The sequence below is a fragment of the Anticarsia gemmatalis genome, chromosome Z (assembly GCF_050436995.1).
Source record: "Anticarsia gemmatalis isolate Benzon Research Colony breed Stoneville strain chromosome Z, ilAntGemm2 primary, whole genome shotgun sequence".
Classification (NCBI taxonomy): domain Eukaryota; kingdom Metazoa; phylum Arthropoda; class Insecta; order Lepidoptera; family Erebidae; genus Anticarsia; species Anticarsia gemmatalis.
In genome coordinates this window covers 14,971,589-14,997,172 of record NC_134776.1, presented here as the reverse complement: position 1 = coordinate 14,997,172, position 25,584 = coordinate 14,971,589, and the positions used below count along the sequence as shown (strand labels likewise).

The 25,584-nt window shown below is 34.1% G+C and overlaps 1 protein-coding gene across 10 annotated transcripts in view; it reads right to left on the bottom strand.

The window, feature by feature from the left end:
• SLO2 (slowpoke 2) overlaps positions 1 to 25,584 on the bottom strand; it is a 56,720-nt gene that overhangs the window by 17,253 nt on the left and 13,883 nt on the right. For 9 of the 10 annotated variants that reach the window (XM_076134727.1, XM_076134730.1, XM_076134732.1 and 6 more), the window contains exon 2: positions 753 to 832. In XM_076134727.1, the coding sequence (XP_075990842.1) occupies positions 753 to 832 (80 nt within the window). Of the gene's footprint in view, positions 1 to 752; positions 833 to 6,135; positions 6,471 to 6,897; positions 7,230 to 25,584 lie in introns of those variants that run through there. The other variant, XM_076134736.1, reaches the window with a different exon arrangement.

Genomic DNA, 25,584 nt, shown 5'->3' with positions numbered 1-25,584 from the left:
CGCATATGTATAGTCGCACGTTAATAAAATATTGTAAAAAGAATATTATATTAAACTACATTCTGCTACAACACTTTGTGTAAAAGTATTTCTAATTTTCTTTGGAATATAGGCTTTTATTAAACCAAACTTCCTCTATATCGGTTTTGCAGCCTCGGTAACGCAAAATAGCAGCGACAGCAGTTGTTGAGCCGCATATGTTGCTGTTAAATATTGCTCCCTTAAACGCATCATGCAGATAGCTATTTTCGTCCTAATTCTTGTCATTTATTATGGGCTACAATAATAAGATATAAGTTTTTCGTAGTATTTTGAAATTGAGTACATTTTGAGAACCAATGAAATCGTAATCCAGTTTGGAGACATGTGAGACAGATTGAGAAGGGTTTCCAATAGAATTTCGTGAATTATGCCTAACATCATCTCGACGATATTTGTGATAGCGTTGATTGTTTCTGCTTTATTCGGACTGACACTGCATATTGGCAAAAAAAATTACTCTAGTTCGAGTACAAAACCTTTCAAAATGTGACCTAGGCATAATGTTAGTGGTATCTATAAGCATTGAGTAAATAAAGAGCTGACTAGATTTCGACAGTGATGGTAAATAATTAAGTATGTAATAGGTAAATTTTAATCAATCAGCTAACTCGATAACTACCTACTGTGATTTTTCATTTTTGTTCAGTCTGTCAAAAAAAGTCTAGTATAAAAAAAACATTTAACAATTGAAATTATGTCTAAGTACTTACTCGATCGTTGATTTTTTATAAAATATAGTTGCAGTCTTTCTTTGAAAGTATTTTCGTTTACGTAATACTCCACACGGACTCTGTAACAAGATGAGAAAATTGGTTATTAATAAAAATGCAGTCACAATTACGCAAGTACACTAAGACACATTTTTTGTTACTTTCTTGTATAAATTCCTTAATTATGGTCTCACAGAGCTAAAATAAAATTAACAAAGAGGCAAAGCAGCCGTTGCCGCGCCGTCTGTTTCAAAAATGTAATTATATTACTTCCCGCAAAGATAATCTGTAAAGGAGAAACAAATTACGAGAACTCGTACTCCTTGTACAACTTAAATCGTAAATCCATTTGGATATTATAATTTCTGTAAAGATTAAAATGGACATAAAATTCCCTCATAGGTAACATGTTATGTTATCAACATTGAAAGTTAAGATATTCTATAGTCTAAAGCTTGCGATTGTACGTCCATAATTAAAGATGACCATCATCGAGTGCCGACCGGTCAGTACTGGATAATGTTGCGGATATATTATATGTACAACATATATACAATATGTACATTAATAAATTGTATGTAGTTTGACTGATGGTGATTGGTGATACAATAACAGCACGTACTTTTTGTTAATTGCCTCCATTTTTATACCATGTCACGGACGATAGTTTATATTGGTCGATTTCCTAGCACAATATTAAAATTTATACGTATTGGTGTTATTCATATTAACTTAAATGACCACGGGAGTAAAAATTTTCCGATATCTAAAATAGTATTTTTGAATCATATGTATTTATGCGTAATATGTACACAGTCACAATATGATTATTTGATATAAAAATAAAATATTATATTACAGTGTTGATACATATTTCGATGCATATACTAAATACACACCCGAAATGTGAACGAATAATCTCAAAATCTTGTCTGGAAAACTATATTAGTCCGTATCTTCAAAGGAAGGAAAATATCGATTGTATAACTGAATTAGTTTCCCTAGAGAAGCGCTCTGGTATACTTGTTAATTTACGGGCAGCTGAAAAAGCTAAACTATCAATCATTTATATACTCGTATAACTACATTAACTCGCAAGACGCTCATAAAATTGACTGGTCTGGTGAAATAAGAAACGGAATCGCATGCATTTAACCGAGGGTGACTTCGTATATCCTTTTTGGGGAGAATACATTTATTAAAGCTAAATTGGTTTTCACGTTTGCTTTTTTTATTAATTTCGAGTAGGTATTTCATGATTGAATAATATAATTAGTACCATCGTTTTAGTTCTCGTGGTAGTTGAACATTAAGAGTTAAAAGAAAGGTTAAGATAATCCACTGGCTGATTGTGCCAACTTTAGAAACATCTATAAGCTTAAAATAAATGTAATAATTTAATTCAATCCTGATTTTCCAATTTATCAGGACCATAAAATCCTAGAATTATTATAATAAATATTTCTTCTGCTAGGCAATATAATCAATACTCAATATTGCGCGTTTTATTATTATAAACGATGTTTCTGTGTCGAGCGTTATTCTTGATAACAAAGTGCGATAAAATAACGTCACTTGAAGAGGTGGCCTTTACATTGACAACGGTGGCACTGATTGCTGTCAATTTCCCTCATCGACTGAAAACTTCACACTTATTGAAACGTCTATTGAATAGATAAACTACCGCTTACTCAGAAACCGGGGGTAAAACTATTATTTATGGCTTAAACAATAAAATAAAACATTCGGTAAAAGTGTTTGATTCCCCGAATCGAATAAATCATGGATTCTGCACCGGTACTTATGATTTCAAAGTATTTCTGGATCGCCTAGTCTTTGTTTAAGCTATAAATAATAGTCAACTGATTAGTAATATAGTGTTGTGTCACTTTCAATAAATTTGAAACTGTATACGAGTAAAGACGACACTAACTAATCAGAGCTGGATCTGTACGGCAGAAATCATTTGATGAAACAAATTATAGAAGATGTAGTGTAATTTATAAGATCACGATCTCAATCAAAACGTAACACAGACGGTGCAAGGGTATATGTATACGTGTATTTGTGATTGCGTTATTAGCTTTGAGTCTATTCAACCGGATAACACCTACTTCTTGCTAGCAATAAAATGCAAGGTATATATGAGAAATATCACCATTTAATTTCGCACAGAAGATGTGGGAGAAGAGAGAAAAAAGTCTTCGTGAAAATAAAATAGACAGGTAGTAGTGGGTGTGGGTTCCGGTGTGTTCAGTGACTTGAGCATATTATATAGGTGGTTTTTTTATAAATATATTCGAGTGATTTTTAAAATAAACAAGGGTGAACTATTGCTTGTATTGCTAAATTTGATACAAAATGATGCAGAGCCGTTCGTAATAACGTTTTAAGAACTGCTAGAACAGAGATAGATACCGTCTTCAATGGTTAAAATTTTTCTATGTTTGGAAAGTCCGTAAACGTTCTCATGTACTAATTGTGTGGCGCAGCAAATTTTATAAATATGTAACGGTTTCTGCATAGATTATTAACAATTATCCTTAAACATTTTCACATTTACTGCCTTCCTAATAAGCGTTGTGTAAGTTCTGATTACATAGTTATACAGTGTTTGTCTCTTTCACTCATATACAGTTTCAAAATTAATTGAAAGTGACAAAACACTCATAACTAATAAGAACATACACTACGTTATTAGTAAGCTAGTAATAATATTAGTAGGAAAGATTTTTTTTTTATTAAATTTTTACATGTCTTCTCTGTTTTTCTCGGTTTGTGTTTAGCCTCATTGACTCTTGAGAATTTGTAGTAACATTTTTACAGTTTTGGAAAACTAAAAGATTGTAATAATAGAAACTTATTAAGTACATATACTAAATTGTTGAATAAAGTGAATTATAAACAGCTGTCTTTTGTACAGTAAAATGCAGCAAAGGACGGTAGAATATAATTATGTCTTTGATCATATTGGTACTAGTTATACTACCGGCAACAATAATTTTCTTTTATAATAATGTCCTCTGAATTATTAAACAATAGTCACATAAATGTTTTAACACAGGTACACAGGTAATATAAATTATTCACTTTTTCATTAAAATAAGCATGGGTATCAATTTTGCTACATTATTTACGAACTGACTCCATTTATATTTTATTACACGCACTTAAAACACCGCTAGTGGGCAGACCTATTGAATACCGCCAAGGTACAAGTATTTTTCAATAACGTATATATGTGCCGTCTTGTACCCGTATTAAGCTATTCGGTTGGCTATTCATGGTTATTATATTTCGTTGATGTATTTTGAGAGCATTGATACCGATCAATGTGTAGTACTACTCTACTCCCCACTCGTATACTTACTGATGTATGAAGGCTGTATATGATTAAACCTATAAATTCAAATACTATATTATGTGAATAAAATTAAATATTAAAGTGACTTAATAATTGAAGACACTGCAAAAAGCATCCATTAACATCATTCGATTAACAATCAAGCGATTTCCACGTTTTAATGAGAAATATTCTATCTCACCAAGCTTTAGCTCATTACCGATGCATCTAATTGATTCATTGTAAGAATATCGAGTGTTGAGATTATGAGATTAGTTATCGATATACACTCCAATAACAGTTTGAAAAGATAATAATTGTAAGTTTTTTAAACAGTTCTTTTACTATTGCTGATATCGTGAAAATTACTTAAAATAGTACAAAATATATGTTCACTTCAGTCTTTTTCAAAATAAATGCACTTTTTCGCTATATAATTAAATTTGTGCACAATGTCCTCTGGTTGTTGAGTACCTAGGCTGTTGCTTGTAATTACTCAGGGTTTCCGTTTTCCTATTACAGCCCTATTTCCGTTGCGGTCAGAAAGCCGTTAGCGCTAAACTTATTAGCAATAGATTGTCATAGATTTGTTTATGACATGTGTACATTGTGTGCTATGCTTTTTACTTTGGATTCATTAGTAATATGTATCTCCGGGGAAAATTTCATATGTAACGCTCCCGATACAGTAATCCTATAAACAATGAATCATGATTAATTTACACACAGCGCACACAAAGTTAATTTAAACGCAATATATTTACATAAATATGACATTACCTCGTCAGTTACAAACATAGAAATTCAAGGTAATATATTAAAAAGAGTGACTTAAATTATTTGAAACTAGCTTTTACGTCGGCATGTTTGAAATATTATAATTACAGTTTTGTATGCCATGTCTTATCAGCTCAAAAAATATTCTACATAAATAAAGGTTCACACATAATTATAGGTTGTAATAAAAGTTAGTTTATTTTAGATTTATTCTATGTATTCTTTTGTTGCAGACACAATGTAAAAGGTTACTGCGCGCGCTTAATTGTTTAATTTCTGCGAACAATGTTATCGATTCAGTCGACTAGTAAATTGGCATTATTACCTTCCTATATGTAATCGTAACGATGGCTATTGAGTTTTATACAGGTGTCTATTCCGTGACCAACTGTTAAATTCTCTAGTAGGAAAAATATATAAAACAATATAAAATTAACCTGGTGATTATTTCCGCATCAGGCTAAATAAAGAATTGGATATTGGCCACATATGCTGCATTGTTGTCATAATAATTGGCAGTCATTGTAGGGCTAGATATTCTATGTATACGTGGTGTAATCATCTGTGGAGGAGGGACGTGACGATTGTGACGAACGCGAGACGCTCTTGCCCTCAGAGCACTCCGAGCCGCACCGCTGTGCTTGTATTCACTTTGGCTCGATCTATCCTGTATACGACGGCTGCTGGAAATATGCTTACAGCCTATATGTCTGATTCCGGTTTCACGAGATATCTAATATCAACCATCTTCTCTACTGGGGGGTTATACTAAAAGTTGTCTGCATTATACATTATTCAGATTAGTTTATAAAAAATAAGCACTTTAAATGGGTTTGTTTTTCTAAATATCAATAATTGACTTCTGTTTGTGCATAAAGGCATTGCCCGTGCTGTAAATGTTTATCGATATTGGATACGAGACGACCCCAGGTGTCAATACCACAGAATCTGAAGACTCGAGATGTAACCCAATATCCGGGCGCGGGCGCTCCTAACTATGCTTTGTTTTGGATGAGAGACCGATTTACGCTTCAAGTGTTTACGAGTATATGTTATGAAAGTTCACCGGTCTAATTAATTAATAGAAACATGAACTTCAGTACAAATTTGGCTGCGGTTTACTTTCAACGAATTAATAACAGACATTATCCTTTACAAAATAAGAATTAAGTAACATGAGTTGACTTTCGTTGTATTAGTACCTTTTGGCAGTTGGTTTCCCTGGAATTTGAAAGTAAAGAGAAAGGAAACTGTAATATTTACCTCGGTATCTTGTCATAGCTATCCCAGCCTGTGAGGCAGTTGTAAGAACTGTATCTGCTTACGGCAGCTGCCATGTTAGATGATGAATGTTATCAACATGTATTTAGCGATGCTCGGGCGCGGGGCCTGTTTGATCTATGCATGAAGCGGCGCGCCACCGGCGGTCTGCGCGCTCTTCATCGTTAACTCAGTTAGGTGATGTGCTAATACTTTGGCGCAGGCCACTGTACACTGTTACACCTCAAATTTTATTAACAACGTCCCAATGACCGTAATTAGAAATGGAACCTCCGCACTGTGTAGGTATACTTTATTAATGAACCTCTACCGAATCCCTGGAACGATGTATTTTTATATATTTTAGTATTAGCGTTATGTGTGTATAGATACGGTTCAATTTAAATAAGAGGTCAATATTGTGAACCAAAAATGAGTAACTGGCATTGTCTATCTGTATGTGTGTATGTAAAGGTATTAAACTTAGCTTACATATTATTATGATCGCATGTTTTGCCACGCGGTAATGTTGTTATATTCAATTAGACCTTAATTTACTTAAAAGCCTCAAAGTAAACGTATGCAATACCTCGTTGACATGAAATAAATTAAGTAGTTTCAAGTTTATATTTGGTGCTACGCCAAATACAAAATGTTTTCATTTACAGAATTATTACAATAGTCATTAATGATGACAACAAATAATATTTTAAGTTAAAGTGTCATATATCAAAAATCAAAGTGATTATTATAGTTTAATAATACCTTGGCATCAGTTAAAACTTATTTGTAGCGTAAGAAAAGCGTACATAGCGAACAACACTGAACGTCTCCACACAAAGTAAACAACAGACATGTAGTTCTGTTAGTTTAAAGCTGGATATTAAGTTGTTTTAATGTGTTACTTAAATAATTGTGTACTTTTTGAGCTTGAATAAATTCATATGATGGGTGCGTCTGTAATTAGTCTGATGTGAGTATATATTGATTAAAACGTAAGCGTGTACTAAGTGCGAGTTTACTTTTCCTTTGAATTGAGTAAATGTATGCGTCAGTGTGTGGTGGGCGGCATGGCGTCCGCCGCGTCGCGCGACCGTACACAGACTGAGTGAGGCGAGTGAGGCGCGGAGCGGCGGCGCGACGCGGCGCTCACGGTGGGCGGCGCGGCTCGCCGTCACCGCCGTCACCGCCGCCGTCGTCTCAGCTCGCCTTCACGCCACGCGCCACCACCACAAGCCACACGCCACAAGCTACTTTGCACGACTGCATCTAAATACCTCTATCTCTGACTCTGCACTACTCCGCACTCTGCAGACTGATACTACGAGCCAGTGCGAGCGTTCATAAACAATAACACGAATGAACCTAGCAAATATAGCTATTATACCCCTGACCTAGAGCCCAATTGAATTCTAATCTCTCGTCTTTCAGTGTTTCTAATTTCGTGATGTATTTATACTTAATGTAGTTAGCTGCACTGATGAATTGGGCATAATATACCAATGTACGAGTTATTATGACATACCTTTTTTTAAAAAGTGCAAATGCTTAGTTTCCCGTACAATATAACGTGAATCATATTGAATTATAAATTCATATTAAAATATGCTGAATATCGCTCATTGGCGTCAATCCTCTTTTAATCAGACTAGGTAGGTAATACGACCTGTACTCATTAATAGCGAAGCGAACATGCTTTAACTCTTGATGAGGTTTTCCCTCACAACAAACTTCTTATTATATTTCAAGAGAAAATGAATTGCAAGATAATAGGAATAATGTTGTCTTTATGAAGTCGTTTTACAAAAGTTTTCTAAGGGAAGCAAAAGCTTTTAAATATAAAATCATTCTCTCCATTCTATTTGTTAGCACGGCTTACGACATTGTAAGCGCAGGTAGTGTCCACGTAGGTTTATAAGTAAAATGAAAAGCGACTTACTCTATTATAAAATATTGTAGTTTATTTCCAGCAAGTGCCATTCTTTAAATAAAAATATACAGTCTCTTACAAGGAACATTTGTGATTCCATATAAGCCTGTAAGTCTCTTCTTTAGATCTTTGTATTATTTTTAAGGAGATAAATAAATAAAAATCTCCATATACCTAAACCTGGCCCACATTTATAATTCGTAGCAGGTATCATGTACAAAGTTCCTATGAACACGTTGTTAAAATAATTTGCAATGACAACTATCCCAATTAAGTAGTCGGCGATACTCAACACACTGATAAAGCATTGGTTTTGCTAAACAAGTCCTGTCATAAATCAATTCAGTGCTCTCATTGAACCATTAATTAGTTGTCAGACGAGCCCAGCCTCCGGAATAATCAACACATGAATATTTCATTTCCCCTTGCCGGTTCTCTTTTAGTCAACGATTCAGGAAAATTGCGTGAATATGATCGTTTAAACATTATCTGTTCGGTAACTTACGTTTTATAATAATAGCTAAAGTTACGTATTAATTACATTGACATTTCGCTATTTATGTATTCTATTTGTGCCACAGGGCCGCAATCGCCACACAAATTCTAAAGTTCAAACAACTATTAAGAAAGCTTCGACATGCATCGGAAATACCGAATAACGCTTCGCTTGTCCTGAAAAGCGAAGCGGAGACCTGGTGACTTCGCTAGAGCTTGGACCCCAGAGGCATTATTTACGTTATTCATACGAATTTCTTTTGTTTTTTATTAATACAATCAGTCATTTGGATAGAAAAAGGTACTATCTTGTCTAAATAATAATAATAACGTCTAACGGATTTAAATAACGTCATGGTGAAAAGCCCAATTTGTGTTTAGTTTATTTTAACCCGTTATTGACCAGAGGTTTCCTTTTAAATTTTTCTTTTCGTTACATCTTTTTATACAAGACTTAATTAGATTGGCCGAATAAAATGAAACCAGTTAGGCTACGAAATTTGTCAAAGGAGACTTTAACGTGAGGGGCGAAGGTGAGGTAGATACAAACAACGTTTCAGCTTAATGCTTCAACCTACAGCCTCTAAACCCCTTTATTGTTTCAAACTAATTATGGTAAGTTTACCGTAACAAGTCTAGAAACTATTAACGAACATTTTTTATAGAGAAAAAACCTAGTTCCAGCTAAAATGGCTGGTTCATAACAGAATTAGCTTTTGCCTGCGGCTGCGGTAGCGTATCCCTTGCTCAATTTTATCGAATAAATCGGCTCAGTAGTTTAGTCGTGAAAGCGTAGACTTATACTTCCAGTTTAAACATTTATAATATCAGTATATTACCTAGATGGGATCATTTTTCTGAAAACTGCGGTCATATCTTAAACTTAGCTTTAACTAAGAATTTTAGGGAATCGAAACTATATAATATGTATTTTGCGCCTGTTTTAGTATTCCGTGATCTTCAGTCATCATTTGCGTCAGCTTAAAATAGGTAGGCAGATATTAATCGTTAAACACCAAACATATTTCGGTACGTTGGCAGCTATCTTAATGCCTTTAATAATTAAGTAGATATCGTTACCACATTTATATTATCCGAAGTGAAACCAATCGAATTCGTTAAATATTAACTTTAAAAACGTTAAATTATTTTCCAATTTAATATTTTTGCCGCAAACCAGTCATTTAGATGGGTATTTGACCAATTTATGAAAACCACAAGTGTACTCTATCAAAAATCACCAATGAAAAAGTTCAGCGTTCAAATTAGAACTTTTTTATTTGCTCAGTCTGTATTTGTTAAGGCGATTTTAATGAAAAGCAAGTAAAAAGTTTTGCTTTATAAAACACCTACATAATCTTTTGTTTCTAGTCACTGGCGTTTTATTTGTGCACGTCGAAAAATGATAAATAGGATGTCATGTTGGCGATCAACTTTGCGCATATTCTTTCGTATTTTATACATTAAAAAGTTAAACACGAAAAGCATTGTTCTTACTGACTAATAAACGTGATGTAAGTGTAGGTTAGTATACTACATTTTGTTTTTTACAATTTCAAACTATCTGTAGCGCAAATGAAAAACATATACGCGACGTTAATTAGTACTAGTTAGTCTATATTATAAGATCGGTGAGCTTGAATAATCTGTGTTAGACAGTGCGCATGCATGGTACTGGCTGGTTGCATCCCGTTAGACGCAGTAACAAGCGCCTAAGAATTACAATATTGCAGCTACGAAAGCTATTAAAGACTATATAGAAACACATGAGCATTATAACAGTTAGTATTGGTTAGTTATTACGTCGATATGTTAATGTCTTTTGGCATTGTGAATTTATGAAATTATCATTTTTAGTGTTTGATTGATTGGTTTGAAAGTTACGGTAGGTTAACTGTAGATCTAGACAGAGAGTCTATATATCTAGAGGTAATTTGATATGCCCGTGATCCTTCTAAAGAACTTCGGTAAAAATATATACGCAGAATACCGTGCTTAATAAGTTTACTCGTATTTCGTCATTAAATATATCGGGATTACTATCTTTTCAGAGGAATATTCACTTAGTAACTGTCCTTCACGACTTGGCGTTGATTTTGTAATGCCACGTTGCACCCACCCTACATATAGATGGAGAGGGCGAGGGTGGAGAAAATCTGCACGGCACGTATATAATATTTTTTCTAAGAATATTTATATGGAGTTTGGAGTTAATCCGCTTAAAGATTAAGCCTTCTCTATTCAAGCCTCACTGCACTATTGCTCTGCCACGGGGTGATAATTTATTAAACGTATAAAAGTGCATTATTATATCGTATTATCTGTCTGAAACGAGGACAGTTGCCAACGAAAATAACTCGTAACCCCAGAATATTCTTAATAACATAAACTTGTTAAAAGTGGGTTGTAAAATTCCTGAGACGTATTATGCGATGAGATAGAGGACAATACGTCTCTACTAATATGAACCTAATGGTGCTATGAATGAAGGTATAAAAAAACGAGTAAACTCATAGATGTGCTGTTTAAAAGAGACTAGACCAAACTCTACCGACTAGGCAGACTCGGATGTACAACCTATAGGTACTACATATTCAACTGCAGGTCTTTTTTATATGTATTAAAAAGGGGTGGATTTTTCAATAATGTTATTAAATATAGTTATTCTCTGGTCGTCTATCCTTACCGGAAGAAAGCGTGACTTTATGTATGTATATGTAGGTACGTAAATATAGCTATGACTTATTAATTCGATCTTTTCGGTAATTATATTTAATAATTTGCCGAAATGGTTACAATTATTGCAGAGAATTTGATTTCATTAAATGAAAAATAGATGATATGTCAATGATGTCGTTATGAAAATGAATGCAATATCAGCATATAAAGATGTTACTTAAATTTGTTATATTTTTTGAGACCGTCAAAGAATCTGTAAACAGATTTAAACTCAACTAAATACTTGCATTTTAAAAATACTATAAATGCCTGGAAAGTGTACGTAAGGTAGAAATTGTAGTAACGTATCGAGTTAAACGTTAGAAGTCAATCACCAACGTGGAGTTGGTTGAGCAATGTTTGTGAAAGACCTCCGTCAAATAAAGTCAAATTGAGTTCAAGTCACGTTGCAGTATTTTCAGCAGTGCGGATTGTGCGGAATCAATCTCAGGTTTATCGCTTCAAATAACTGGAACGACTAACTTAGGTACCTATATAACATAGTAATGATTTGGTTTCCATAATAGATTTCGTTAAGTGTTTAAATTAAAATTTCTCATTAACAAATGTTACGTAAGAATAAACAGAACAAAACAATCACAATTCTTTAATCTCGACAAACAAACGAGATTTATGTTTATTATGCTGAATGCAGAGATTTATTATGCTGAAGCTGGATGCAAAGATTCAAAGTAATAAAACTATTAAGTTTTGTTAAGCTCAGAAATAAGTTTCCTCGATGAGCCGACAAGATAAATCTCGCAGAGATGCTCGACTCTGCGGTTATCGCGGCCGGAAAACTAAGACAGCTTAGTGATGTTACAACAGATCAAGACTCATTTAACAGACAAAGGGCAAATATTTTATTGAATTAAGTCGGCTACCTTAAATGTCATATCGTTATATCGAAACGAACAAGTACAATCTTGTCGATATAGTAACAAACTGTGCTTACGAAATGTAAAATTTCACAATATTTTAAATTGAATGAAATGTTGTGAAACTCCTCATATTTTCTTCGAAAAGAACTTAACTTTTCGTAGATCGTATTTCCGCTACGTTTGTGATAGAAATATTTAGGTAAAGACCTTTAGGCTGAAATTAATTTATTCCAAGATCTTCAACTGTATAGGTCATCTTTGTTACTCAATTAAAACTTTTGGTGAGAGATATACCGATGAGCTTTCTTATAATCCGTCATCTTTTCGTTCTTTGGCTTTAGTTTTAGTTATTTTAAATTGCAGTGAATAAAAAGTAGTAGATAACTTTCGGTTGTATTTTTAGTATCTTATTTCTGACTTTTAACATCTCTGCCACAAAGACTACTTACTAGATATATTAAAAGTAAAAATATGTATGAACAGTAAGCAATTACATGTAAAAGTTAGTAGAAACATTAATATGCTACATTCGGGACTACAGCATTAACTATAAGTAATGTCTTCACATAGATCACTACAAAAAAGAGCAGAACACTGAAATCCAATTTCACGCGACCTGAGCCATGGGGCTAAGGTAGTAGTACACACTATAACTTCGATATAACTCACTATGTTTGCTTTCCTCTGCCGCACTAAATCAAGGATTTTACATACATAAGCAAAACCTTTACAAATAAGTAATGTAGATACTGGTTATTTATTAGTGCAGTACATTTCTAGAGGGTTCAAGGTTTCATTATTGTAATATATGTATCTTGAATATTGTATATTTTATTCTTTATCGGCAGATGTTTACACCCTCAGAAGACTAAAGTGGGTTAACGTAAAATTATTAAACTTGTACGTAAAAGGTTCATCTAAAATGCGTAGACTATGTATTTTTTTCGTAAATAATATTTAAATTGTAATCGTTACAAACTGGAACATTTTATTAGACACTCATTTGATACCAACGAAAATACGAAACTGATGCCACTACACCGTATTTCCATACTAAAATGTGTTTTTGACATTACATAAAGAGTAGCTGATTTGACTGGTAGGTAGTAATTGCAGAAATAATTTTGTCACCTTTGACACACTATGTGCGATCTGACGAAACCTCAAAAATTATATTTCACTCAACATTTAATCGGAGAATCAAATAATTGGCGCTAAGTTAAATATGTTTTAAATGCCGAATAAAAAATTGACTGTCCGTTGATAATAAATGAGAGTGCGTTCTTCAAGTAAAGAAACTTCGGACATATATGTATGTGAAGCATGAATTTCATATATATTTAAAATAATGTGGAAGGTATGTAACCTTCCTGTGTAGATAAGATTAAGGCGAGGATGTAGACAGAAAAAGTGTAGAAAACTTAATAATGGCTGATGCGAGGGCCCAGCGGGTTTGAAACCAAGGCTCGTACGATAATTAATTAGATCTTGCCTTCAAGGTATAGGTATGTTCATTAATCCGCTCTCGCATTATTCTATTACAGTTTCTCGCGCTTCCTATACTTTATCTTGCAGTTTTTCGTAAAAATTGATCTATGGCGGTGAGGAATGAACAACATATTTACAGACTATAGATGTTCTTGGTTCTAGAAAACGGAAGCTCGTAAAATAGTAGCTGTTTGTTCGTAACCTTACTCTATCTCATTTTGACACCGAGTAGACAGAACGCATTCCTGTACATTTTGTAACAGATAGATTTGTGGTAAGAAATAAAGGAAATCTCAATGAGTATTTGTTTTCGTTGATTATAATAGGCCTTCAGATATTTGCTTCAAGTTCGTCGTCGAGGTTTCGAGTGAGAGACAGTCATTATAAGTATCGCGACATCAGCCTTTTTGATCCCTAGCATTAAGAACAAGCCCGATCATGTTGTCATCCAGAAGGAGGCCTTTTACATTGTTGAGTGCTCTCACTCGATTGATGACGAGACCTTAGTTAAGATATTGATAATGGGTTTAATACAAGCACATGCTAGCTGTTGTCATAGTTAAATAGTAGGTGAACTATGAAATTAAATGTATAACTAATTAACTATACTTTAAAAATATTTAAGGTCTCCAAGGTATATATGTTGATGTGATGCATTAAGGCAATTAAAGTGATATAACTGAAGGCTTGTCTCGCTTACGCTGTAGATAGGTGCTAATTACGTTAAGTGCTATCATTACACTCGAGAAAGCTTTGGCATCTTCGCCCTCGGTAAGCGATTACCTTGTCTTGTAACTCTTTACTATTGATATCTATTAAGTTGTTTGTCGCGAGTTATATTGAGCGTTACACATCGACTATTGAAAGACAGCTTTTTGCTTTTTAGCTTTTTAGGTTTATTCCTAATAGCCGCAAGTCGGAAATGACTTGCTGACTAAATTAAAATGTTAGGTGTAATATACAATAGTGCGACCTATCTGAAATAATGTTCACTCAACTTTTGATTGACGTAGCGCTTAGTAATAATAATTCGTGGAGATATCGAAATGTGAATAATTGTATTTCGTACATATACCTCGTGTATGTAAATATGGATAAAATACATAGACTTTATTTATATATTGACGACTATCACAGTGATACGCGACTCTTCAACTCAGCTTAACATATCTCACATAGCTTATTTGTATGCTGCATAATCACAAAGGATTCAAAGGAATACTTAAGCGAAAGCTTTGTCTTTTTTGCTTGCTAATATTTATTTATAAACTTTATTCAACTGTATACAGACAGGCTTAATGCTAAAACTAATACGATATTCAGTACAAAATCCCAGACATAAATAAGTTTTTATGACTGTAATTTACAGAAATGTTTTGTCTAAACTAACTCACGTTGCGGTGTTTTCCTTATACATCAGAAACTTGTGCATAATGTAATCGCCGGTGCGCACACAATGCACCCGGGGAGCCTTCCCAGTTGCACTTAGCAATCGTAATAGACCTTGGCGTTATCACGGAAGGCACGTGCCCACCAGTTAATTAACCCTGTTAATCTATTCTGTTTACATCAAGTTCCGATGTAAGCTTTCTGTGTTCACCCAAATTTAAGAGAAAGAGCATATTATCCGTGGCCCAATTGTGGCCACCGCGCCACTTAACTTCCTGACTGGAGCCTTTTCATCATTCCGTATTCCCGTCGAAAAACTTTTGTACGTCTTTACAATTTTGAAGTAATTTAAAAAGGGATTTTTATATAAATTTTCGAATATAAAATGTGACGAGAAAGATATTTTTTTTATATTCAATTTTCCTTTACTGGCGATTAGAATTGTCGCTGCAGTCGGTGCAAATAGTCGATTATAGCTTAATAGTAAAGTAATAAACTTGGTTTTATTTTATGTATACTTCAAGTAACAATCTCTACAATATACAATCACGGTAGTAGTAGGTATTTGGTTATAGCTTCTAAAACAGTACGAAAACAATCATATCTGCTAATTATTTTCGGCACTTGAAATGGAAAATCCGAGCTTTTTGCTCGCGGATTACAAATTATGTACAGTAAGTAACGTCTAAAATAAAATGCTCTTAACTCCAATGGGAAAATTTACGCCATAATCTTCATGCAAATCTCGTCTAAAGATAATTTGAAACTCATTTCGAGAGTTTCATAAACCAGGTGAATAAAATATATATTTCATTCCTGAATCAAAACATGTGGGAGTTGGAAATTGTTATAACCGGCCAGAGATTTGTGCAGTACGAAAATATTGTTGTAAGAATTTAATGCTCACATTGGTCAGATTGACTAATTTGTTATTTGCATTTCTTTTCTCAGGCGAAGGTCAGTTTCATTATCTTGCTTCCTTCAGGGATTCTTGCTCTTTTCGGCCCTTACCCCCGTTACCCGGCTTTTGATAAATATCGATCCGCCTCTTCCCCATTTTACCCTTCTCGTCAAGCCTTTTGTCCCCTTTGCTCTTGTCTCAAGCAAATCGTTTTTAAATCATCTGTATAATCGCCGCTTCAAGGGTCCTTATTTCAGGCCCTTGATGATAAAAATCAACAAAAATGGCCGGTCTCAACAAAGTGAACCATTGGACATGATGTTAAAACACCGTAAATCTTGAAGAAAATTGTTAATAATTCAGTTCGTTGAAAACACCCATCCCTGGATTAGCCGTTAGGCCGCTCCCTACACTAGTGAGACCCGAGATAGAGTTTCGTTCAATACTTGCACCTTATAATAATTCCATTCAAATAATTTATTCTCATAGTGATAACGGTTGCAAAATGAGTCTATAAATTGTTATTATTAATTATCCGGAAAATTAATTTTGCTCAAACGTGGTTTTTCTGACGATTACCTTTCAGGCTTTTATTGAACACGGCATGTATGGATAATGGCCGACGTGGTTTGTGTGTTGCAGTTTTAAATTAATTGATTCGTCAAAGAGTGGTTGTGTAATGAAAATTCTTTACCAGAGTGCATTATTGGTGGTTTTTTAATTAAATTCCTCGTATAACTGTGCAGCCAATAAATTGCCCTTAATTGAAGCATAAAGTTTATTATAATCATGTTTTATTTACGTTAACTAGAGATTATTTTGGTTACAGGTTTAAAAGGGATCTTCTGATTGGTCGTTCTTGTTAGAAGCTCGTTCCAATTTGATATTTTGGGATCAGTCTGGACAAATTAATGGTTGATAAAGATCAGACCGATTATGAACTTCGACATTAATTATATTATTAATGTCATGATTTGTTGGTTCGACATTCATGACAATTAGAACTAAGTAAATATAGATCTGTAGCAACTAGCAACAGTAACTGAAAGTACCTGAAATAATATTAAATCGGTTTGCTGGCCACGTTTAAGATCAGACCACTTTGAATCTACCTCGTTTTTAAAGTAAATTTGTTAAATATTTTACGTGCCTAGTAGTTGCTACACAGAATATCTCTTAACACGCACATTACCTACTATCGCTTGAATATTTAATATTGAAACAATGAACTCGCGCACAGTCCAAAAAAGTTATATGATTAATTGTATTATTGATTGGGTTTGTGTCTGTTGGCAGTCAAATGAATGTTTAATATATGCTGACGATATTGATTTATTACTTTCGGCATAAATGGGAATATTATCGATTATAACGTAATAAAAGTGACCAAATATAAATAGTCATGAGTGCTTAAAACCCGTTTGGGGTACAAAAATATAAGTAAGTCGGTTGTTTCCTAAGTCTCCAGGGATTCGCAACACTGTCGTTATAAGGGGAGTGTGTAGTATTGAGGTGCAGTACAGTACATCGGTACAGTAATAAAAGTAGACGATTCTATCAATTAGGTTCTAGCTAGTACAGTCAGCTCCAAAAGTAGCTGATCATACTCAATCTTTTGAAACCCTAAATACTAAAGTGTGCACATTATTCTACAACAAAATCAGGTAGAATGAGTTAGAATTAAAATTTCAATCAATAGCAAATGGTTTTTCCATAGAATAATGTGTACACTTCAGAATATAGGGTTTCGAAAGATTGAGTCTGATCAGCTGCTTTTGGAGCTGACTGTACCTACAATATTCCAGTCTAGTTAAATTAGTTGCAAACTTCTGACCTAATTTAAAATATACGCGATATGGACAAGAGACATTGATTAAACTTGCTCTATGGCTCCTGATGAAATCGGCGTAACATGACATCATACTTTTTTATTTCCCCAAAGACGAAGACAGTTTGAACACACACTTGTCAACATATGTATGTATAGTTATGACCGAGGCAGTTTATCCCTGACATTGAACATTATTTTTATTGATATTTTATATCTCTATTTGTTAGGACGTGTACTGTGGTATTATGTATTTTAAATTATTTTCAACTACTTTCTTAATGTTCTGTGTATGTTATGTAATACGATAATCTTTAATTTCTTCGTCTTCACTGGACTCTCTTCCCTTCACTGGACTGACAAACGACTGTTTCCTACATCTTTATCAACATTTATTTAAATACGTCTGTGTTTTATATTTGTTGTTAGGTTATCTTATCTGTAGATAGTCATGCGTAATAATCAGGTTGCAATGGTCAGTACAAAACAGAGAGGAAAGCAAGGAATATAGTGTGTGACAACTCAACTTTCATCAATCAAATTATATCCCACATAGTCTGCACTCGTGGTGTATCATCACTCACATACGTACCGAACAAAACGAGATTCTAGCATTAAGGCCATCTATAGGTATTAAACACGTGAGCTTTACTTTTAAAATACAGTAGGTAGGATTGGATCACAGTAAATAGGTACATCGAAAATTCAAACACCGTAGGAGTAAAAAAAAGTAACTTTATTTTATGTATTGCCATTTGTCGTGTTAAAAATGCTTATAATTAAAAAATATATATTTGTTCGCGTAAATGATAGACTTTGATAGTAGTCACGTCGTTCATGAGAGCAGCAAGATCAAGAGTATTCAAGAGCATTTTGTTATATCGACAAGCAACAGGGTACTGCAAAAAAATAAAACGTGAAAAAGTAAATATACAGACGGTTATCTCGGACTGTATGATAGCACGCACGAAATTACTGTTCCACGCAGCCATCATATTGTATGTTGATCTTGTAAACAAGATTGAGCCTACCTTTCTCTTTATGAATGTAATAATATGTTCGCCAGAACCGCAGGAGCTAAGTCAACAGAATGAACCAATAAAGTCGTAAAATCTGACTTTAAAATAAAGCCGCCATTCAAGTAACGCGATTGTAAAACCTGCGAATGGTGACGGAAATTAAATTCATCATACAATGGCTGGAAGCACTTCTCGAATAAATTATTATGTATGGGAACATACTATATAGATATAGTGTTCGTGAGGCGCTTATCTCGTTTCCGGGCACAAAGCGGCCGTGCCTCTGGTATAATGTAACGCCTGCCCTGGTAATATCATAATCCACGCTTCTAAAGTGGTATTTGTAAAGTTATGGCAATTTAAGAAGTCGATAATGCACATTGCCGATCCATTTTTATGAAAGAATATACCTACTACCTACACATGTGTTCATTCTAACCGAGTTCTTCAATCGATTGTCGAAGTCTGAGTTGGACTTATTTGTTTATACGGTTCATAGACAAATAGGAAAGTCCGGCAATCATGATGATGCTTGTTTTAACTTTGAATGTATTGTAGAATAGAGCGTGAAAGACTTGTATTCAATATCAGAATAAAAATCAATCTAAACTACTTTGTTTAATTTGTAAGCCTATTTTAATTAATTAGTTGGGTGCAGTATTGATGGAAGTACAGAAAACAAAATGTAATGACAGAGTAATCAGTTATGTCTTATACCATTTCCTCATACTTAAAATTGCCATAATTGGTCTGAACCGATCTACTGCAGATAATTCGGGTGGCCACAGATAAAGGGATACCTCTAACGAGAGTAGGTACATATTCGTTCATGGCTAAAAAGTACTCAATAATATTTGATAACAAGTATATTTTTTGTAATCTCTGCACGAACGAATGAACTGAGTTAAAACCGTAATTGGTAGTTTTAGTAGTGTTTATGTGTTTCTATAGCGTTTTAAGTTAAATTTGTATTAATTTAAACCCCATCCTCACAGTGATGACAGACGTAAGACACGAGTTAAACCAGGATTCTACTTCGTACACATTATGCATGAGATTGTTCTAGCAGGTAAGTTACTTAGTGGGGTCCGCTAATGGATACGGTACCTTTTTGTCTTCCGTCAACTGTACGATGTCAGCACTTTAACATAACACTTATAATTTAAGTTATAAATATGGTGAATTATATCATTCGCTCACGGCTTTATGGCGATTAAAAAGAGTGTCCAGGAAATTGTTTGCCAGCTGTCCTTATTTTAACCCAGATTTTCGAACGGCTGGGAATTTCACATACTTAATATTTTTTTATTTATTGATGATTTTTGATATTATAATATTGATGCTCATGTAAAACATCTTCATCTAAAACCTAATAAATTATTTTGTCACATATAAAACAAAAGCCGTACTTAGTTGTTAGTGAAAACATAGTAAAGGAGCACACAATCTCTGTCGAGGAGAGGCGTCAGGCTATTAGGTTTAATTTATGTTGTGGATCCGATGGTATTACGTTTTCACCAGATATATTGGCGTTCTGTACGACGCATTTATTTGTTATATCGACCATGACTGCCGCAAAGGCTTCTTTCATTTCACGAACAATGGGTGGAAACAATTACATTTTTATAAAAGTTTGGAAACGGAAAATGTAAATAGTTTGAAACGTACAAATCGGCGTTCATTTCCTTTGCCTAACCGATTTAAATCTGCTTGCGACAAGTTGACCAAATACAATTAACGAGTTCGACGGCTTTAACAAACGTCGTTGCATTGCTGTTTCCTGTTATAGCTCTATGTTACTTGATTAAAAACCAAAATAGGCGGAGAATAAAAAAAAATGAAATGCATTTCAGTGTTTGATTGTTTTACAGCCAGTGTTTACTATGACATGTCATGGCATGATAATATTACAGCAGCCCAGCGAAGAAGATAGGAATAATTATTGGACCGTAAAAAATATTTATGTGGCATGTTATTTGTCGAGTAGTCAGCACTTATCAATCTGTTCTTACGTAAAAAACTGACCCTTGGAATATATTAATATGAAATGGTTTTATTGTATTAGAATTCAAAGGGCGTTTTGAACTTTTGTGACTTAATTTTACTATATTTCTAAGCACATATATAATGATCAATATAAAAATATCAAAGGTACGTTATTTTGGTTAATAAAGTTAAGACGTTTCTCTGTTTTAATGCGTAATCTACTTTAAATATATGTATAGCGGAATAGCTCCGCGCAATCAGTTCTTCTATTGAGATTAACATGTGGATTCCTTAAATTTCAGATAAAAACATGCATTCCACATCTCGGAATCTAATCACCAAACCAGTCAATATTAATGTTTGTAATGTTTTTCTTAATGTAATCATCATGTCTAAACTCTATATAACCGTTTCAAACATCTACTCATCTAGTCCACTATAACATCAACAGACAGGCCACAAATATCGCTAAAGTAACATAAACTATAGTGCTATTTTATTTATATCATTTAAATACAATAAGTACTTGATGAATAGTCTTCAGAATCCAATTCCCATTAAAATTTAATATTTTTCAATTGAGAATCTTTGCAATACGGTAGCTACCGACAAAGGCTCAGGCACAGTTATTGAATATTGATCGATTTATTCATATCTGATTATGAAAACTCACAAAGAGAATTAAACGAATTGGATTCTTGTAATTTATGTTTTGAATAGTGCCAGAACAATTGTATATGTTGAGGTATAATTATGTTCTTGTCATTACTTTAAAATTGTATCATTTCGAGTATTATGAAAAATGGTTTGTGTCTCTAATGTAGGCACTTTCATCTATTTTGGATGGGTTCTGCGAAATCTCGAAATTTCAGTTAATCGAACAAGTATAGTATGTATTTGTTACGTATTAATGATAGAAACAGACCATTATCGTTTGTATTTAGATTTTCTGTTCTAATGGTTTAATTCCTGTTAGAAATATCTGTCCGTCTACTGCGTATATTTAAGATTAAGGTACCATCAATATTGTATTTTTTTGTCGTCCACGAACTTAAGTAACGCTGGTGATTTACATTTTTTGGTATAGAGTATAGCGTTGAGTTTACACAGATTTCGGTTATGTAACGGATTTGGAACTGTTGGCGAAGTTTGTCGTCCTCAGTGATTTAGGTTACGTTACTAGAATTTCGAGCGTTAGCTTAACATCTATAACGACATGGTCGTCATACAATTTCAGACTTAAAGACTCGTTCATTTAACTTAAATCGTCCGAGGATGGATGTTTTCTGGCACGGTGTCAAAATTGAAAGTCTGAAAATGTGCGTTGAATTTATAATGATGTTCAAATTATACTTCTGGTTTGCGATACGTTCGTAAACGTATCAAGTGATTTGATTACACTTAACTCGTACTTGTTAGATTTACCAAATAACCCTAATAGTAAAAATAAGTAAAATTGAAAAATAAACTTAAAAAAGATTAATAAAATGTTGCTCTCGTTATAACAAACCATCATTTGTCTGAAATTTCGAAATTTCGCGAGCAGCCGTGTTCATAGTGAATTAATATTATCTTTTATTATAGGTAGGTTTGCTAATGAGTGCGAATTTGCAGATTTGAAAAACACTCAAAATGAGGCACACAAAAAGCAAGCACATGAAACCAGATAAGGCATAAAACTAAAGCCAAATGGTAACAAGTGTAATAAACCTTGGAATCTGTAGGGCGATTTCGTCGAGGCTGTCGACCGGCTCGCTGAGCGGTCGCTCGAGCAGGCGGGACGGGGCACTGAACATGTCTGAGTTGATATTTCTAGTTTTCGTGTTTCTGTTGTGCTTCTTTCGCTTCTCCTCTGCACGTTGTAGATTGTGGAATCGGAAGAAGAACATCGACATTATATCCCGGTAAGATGCACTCGAGTACGGACATCCGTGTCTCTCAACGCGAAATGATGGCGCCTCGTATTATTGGTAATTTATTCACTGGTAATGTCCTTCGATATGAATGTCCACTTGAACACTAATGTTGTAGGAACGTCGTTATGTACTTGTAATGTATCTACACAATGACATGCAATGCAACTCACACTCAAGTTGTTACAGAGATAGAACGGAAATGAATGACAAACGACGTAAACTAACTTCAGGTATCAGTTCTACAAATCGCTGAAATTGTCGTGGAGTAACGACATGTGTAAGCTCTTTATTACGATGTAGCAAATAAAATTGAGTCGAATAAAAAGAGATGTATTCGAGTGTAATAAGATTGTTGTTATTGTGGTGAGTGTATGATATCGAGCCTTTTCACGCGTTTCATGACCTACATTTCATTTGGGAGCGGCAGGTTGTAGGTACATAATTTATGATCCTGATCTATTCTGAGGAGCTAACCAGTCCGTTTTTATTGCTCGTCTGTATTTTGGGTATCCAGACAAAGTCGTTTTTTTATCAAGTAAGTGAAAGCATCAGTTGAAGAGAAGCAAGCAACAAGAGTAGTGATAAATAGAGCGAGGCTTTAATCCTGTCAAGCATACAATTATACATACAACGACTAATGAGGAAGTGAGCCAGGTCGTGGCTTTGAATTAACGTGCCACATTTTTTCCTTAGTCGGTGTCTATGCTGTATAATGCTGGACGCACTATGTCTGAAGACGTAATAAACCTTGCCTTCATTTATCTAGTTTTTAAAAAAGTTCTGTTTAAAATATACTATATAAGTATGAACGAATTTAGAGGCACATTTTCAGATTCCAAATATATGTGATATCAAAATATAATATGATAAAAGCACCCATGCACCTAGGTTGGCATGTTGGAAAATACACCATCTTTTTTCATGGTAAAGTAAATTTTGACGCTATTCAATAAATAGTAATACTTTTCTCCCTAGTAAATCGTTTTCAATTGACCTCAAAATAATTGTCATCCTCGCTAATACGCAATATACGTTGTATTATATTAATCTTAAACATACAAATTGCAGTTAACGAGCTTATATTTTTCGTGTTAAAAATCATGATTTTCGCTGCAAATTTCCCGTAAATGACTGACCAAGGTGGATCAATGTGCTTCAGGCCGTACGCTAGCGAGGTTTTGCTGCGAAATGACGAAATTTGGTTAGCTGATTCACGGTTCACCAAGCATTATTGCTTGTTTCTATCGAATGAACTGGCACGCGGTTTGTCGGAAACACCGCAGAGTATGGAAACATTTAGCCAATGAAGTCTATCTAACTATAGTTAGCAATCAGTAGGTACGAAGCATTCAATCATCAAATAGCGATTGACGGAGGATAATTGAATAATATGACTCCATTATATCATTTAAGCAACTCAAGTTAACAAAGTATTGTATTAATTTACGTACTAGGTATATGTATTTGTACGCAAAATGTATGACCACTATTCAGCAACTTGCTGACGTAACGTGTCAGTCAGTATAATCTTTGGGAAAAAGCAATGTAGGTACAGCCCCTAGTCCCTGCCCACGCTCTATCTTCATTGGTCATCCTACATTCACTATGTTTTAACAACTTTAAGCTAAAGATAAAACTATGTTTTATATTATGCTGGGTATCTGTATCTGTGCGCCTAATTTGATTCAAACCCGTTCAAACCCTTTGTATGAATGGATATGAATAGATTAATTTAGAACGGAATGTTGAATCCAACCTGTACCTACACTATTTACAATATTTACTACATTTTGAAACTGCGTTAAATTTAACTCCAACAATTTTTGAGCACGTAATAAAGAAACCCCACGAGCTATATAGATTTACTAAATAAGTACTTACTTTGTGTTGAACATTAAAATGAAATAAACTTTGAAAGATATTAAAAATTGCTCTGTCAAAAATTTTCGTATGCTCGCTATTAATAAACAGGGAGGATTTTCTAAGAACATCTCTTGGATGAAAGCGAGTCAATGTACTCATTATTAAGTCAGATTAAACGAATAACTAGATAATCAATATCCGTGTGTCTACTAACAGAATGAGCCGCCCGAATAGGAAATGGTTACAAGGTCTGCCAATAACAATAGATACTTCTGCGAAATGTGAAATGTCTAAGTGAATTTCGGCTGTCTCGGCTGGAGTTGGTCGGCGGCGGAAACTTTGCCAGTTAGACAGTTACGAGTGTTTCGACTACGAGTTAATGTTACTGCACTAACCAACACATGAATAACAAAAACGCTAGTCTAATCCCCGATAATTTCTTTCGTAGTTCGAATTAGTGATAAAACAACAAATCAGCGAGCAACAAATCAAAGTAACGTATTCTTTGAACATTTTGAACACTGATCCGGTTTCAGTTAACGGAATTGATCCCTAGACACAAACGATGACATTTTTGTTAGCTCTCAGGGATGACACGTTAATCGCAATGTTGTTACTTATAATATACTCGTTACAATCTACTCCAACGATAAAAATATGCAAATTTGTAAGAACCGAACACTTCATATGAAATGAATAAACACAATGTTAATATAATAAAATAGTTAGCTTTTTATGCGTCAAAAGCTTAAAGCATGATAGCGCGGGTAAACGTATAAGCAGTTTCAACTTGATTTGCTTTAAAATAGCTGTGCCAGAGTATGATGAATAGTGTATTATTTTAAAAAGATGAGTTATTTTAAATTCACCTATGAATAAACGTAGCACGGGAAATGCTGAGTACCTGGTCCGTTTGTTTAATATATAGGTACCCACGAGTTAAGTCCGTACGGTAGTTTCAACAATACTTTTACGATGCCTCGCTGCCTCTTCAGATAAGATGAGTCAAGTTCTATAGTCTGTTTGCTATACATCTAT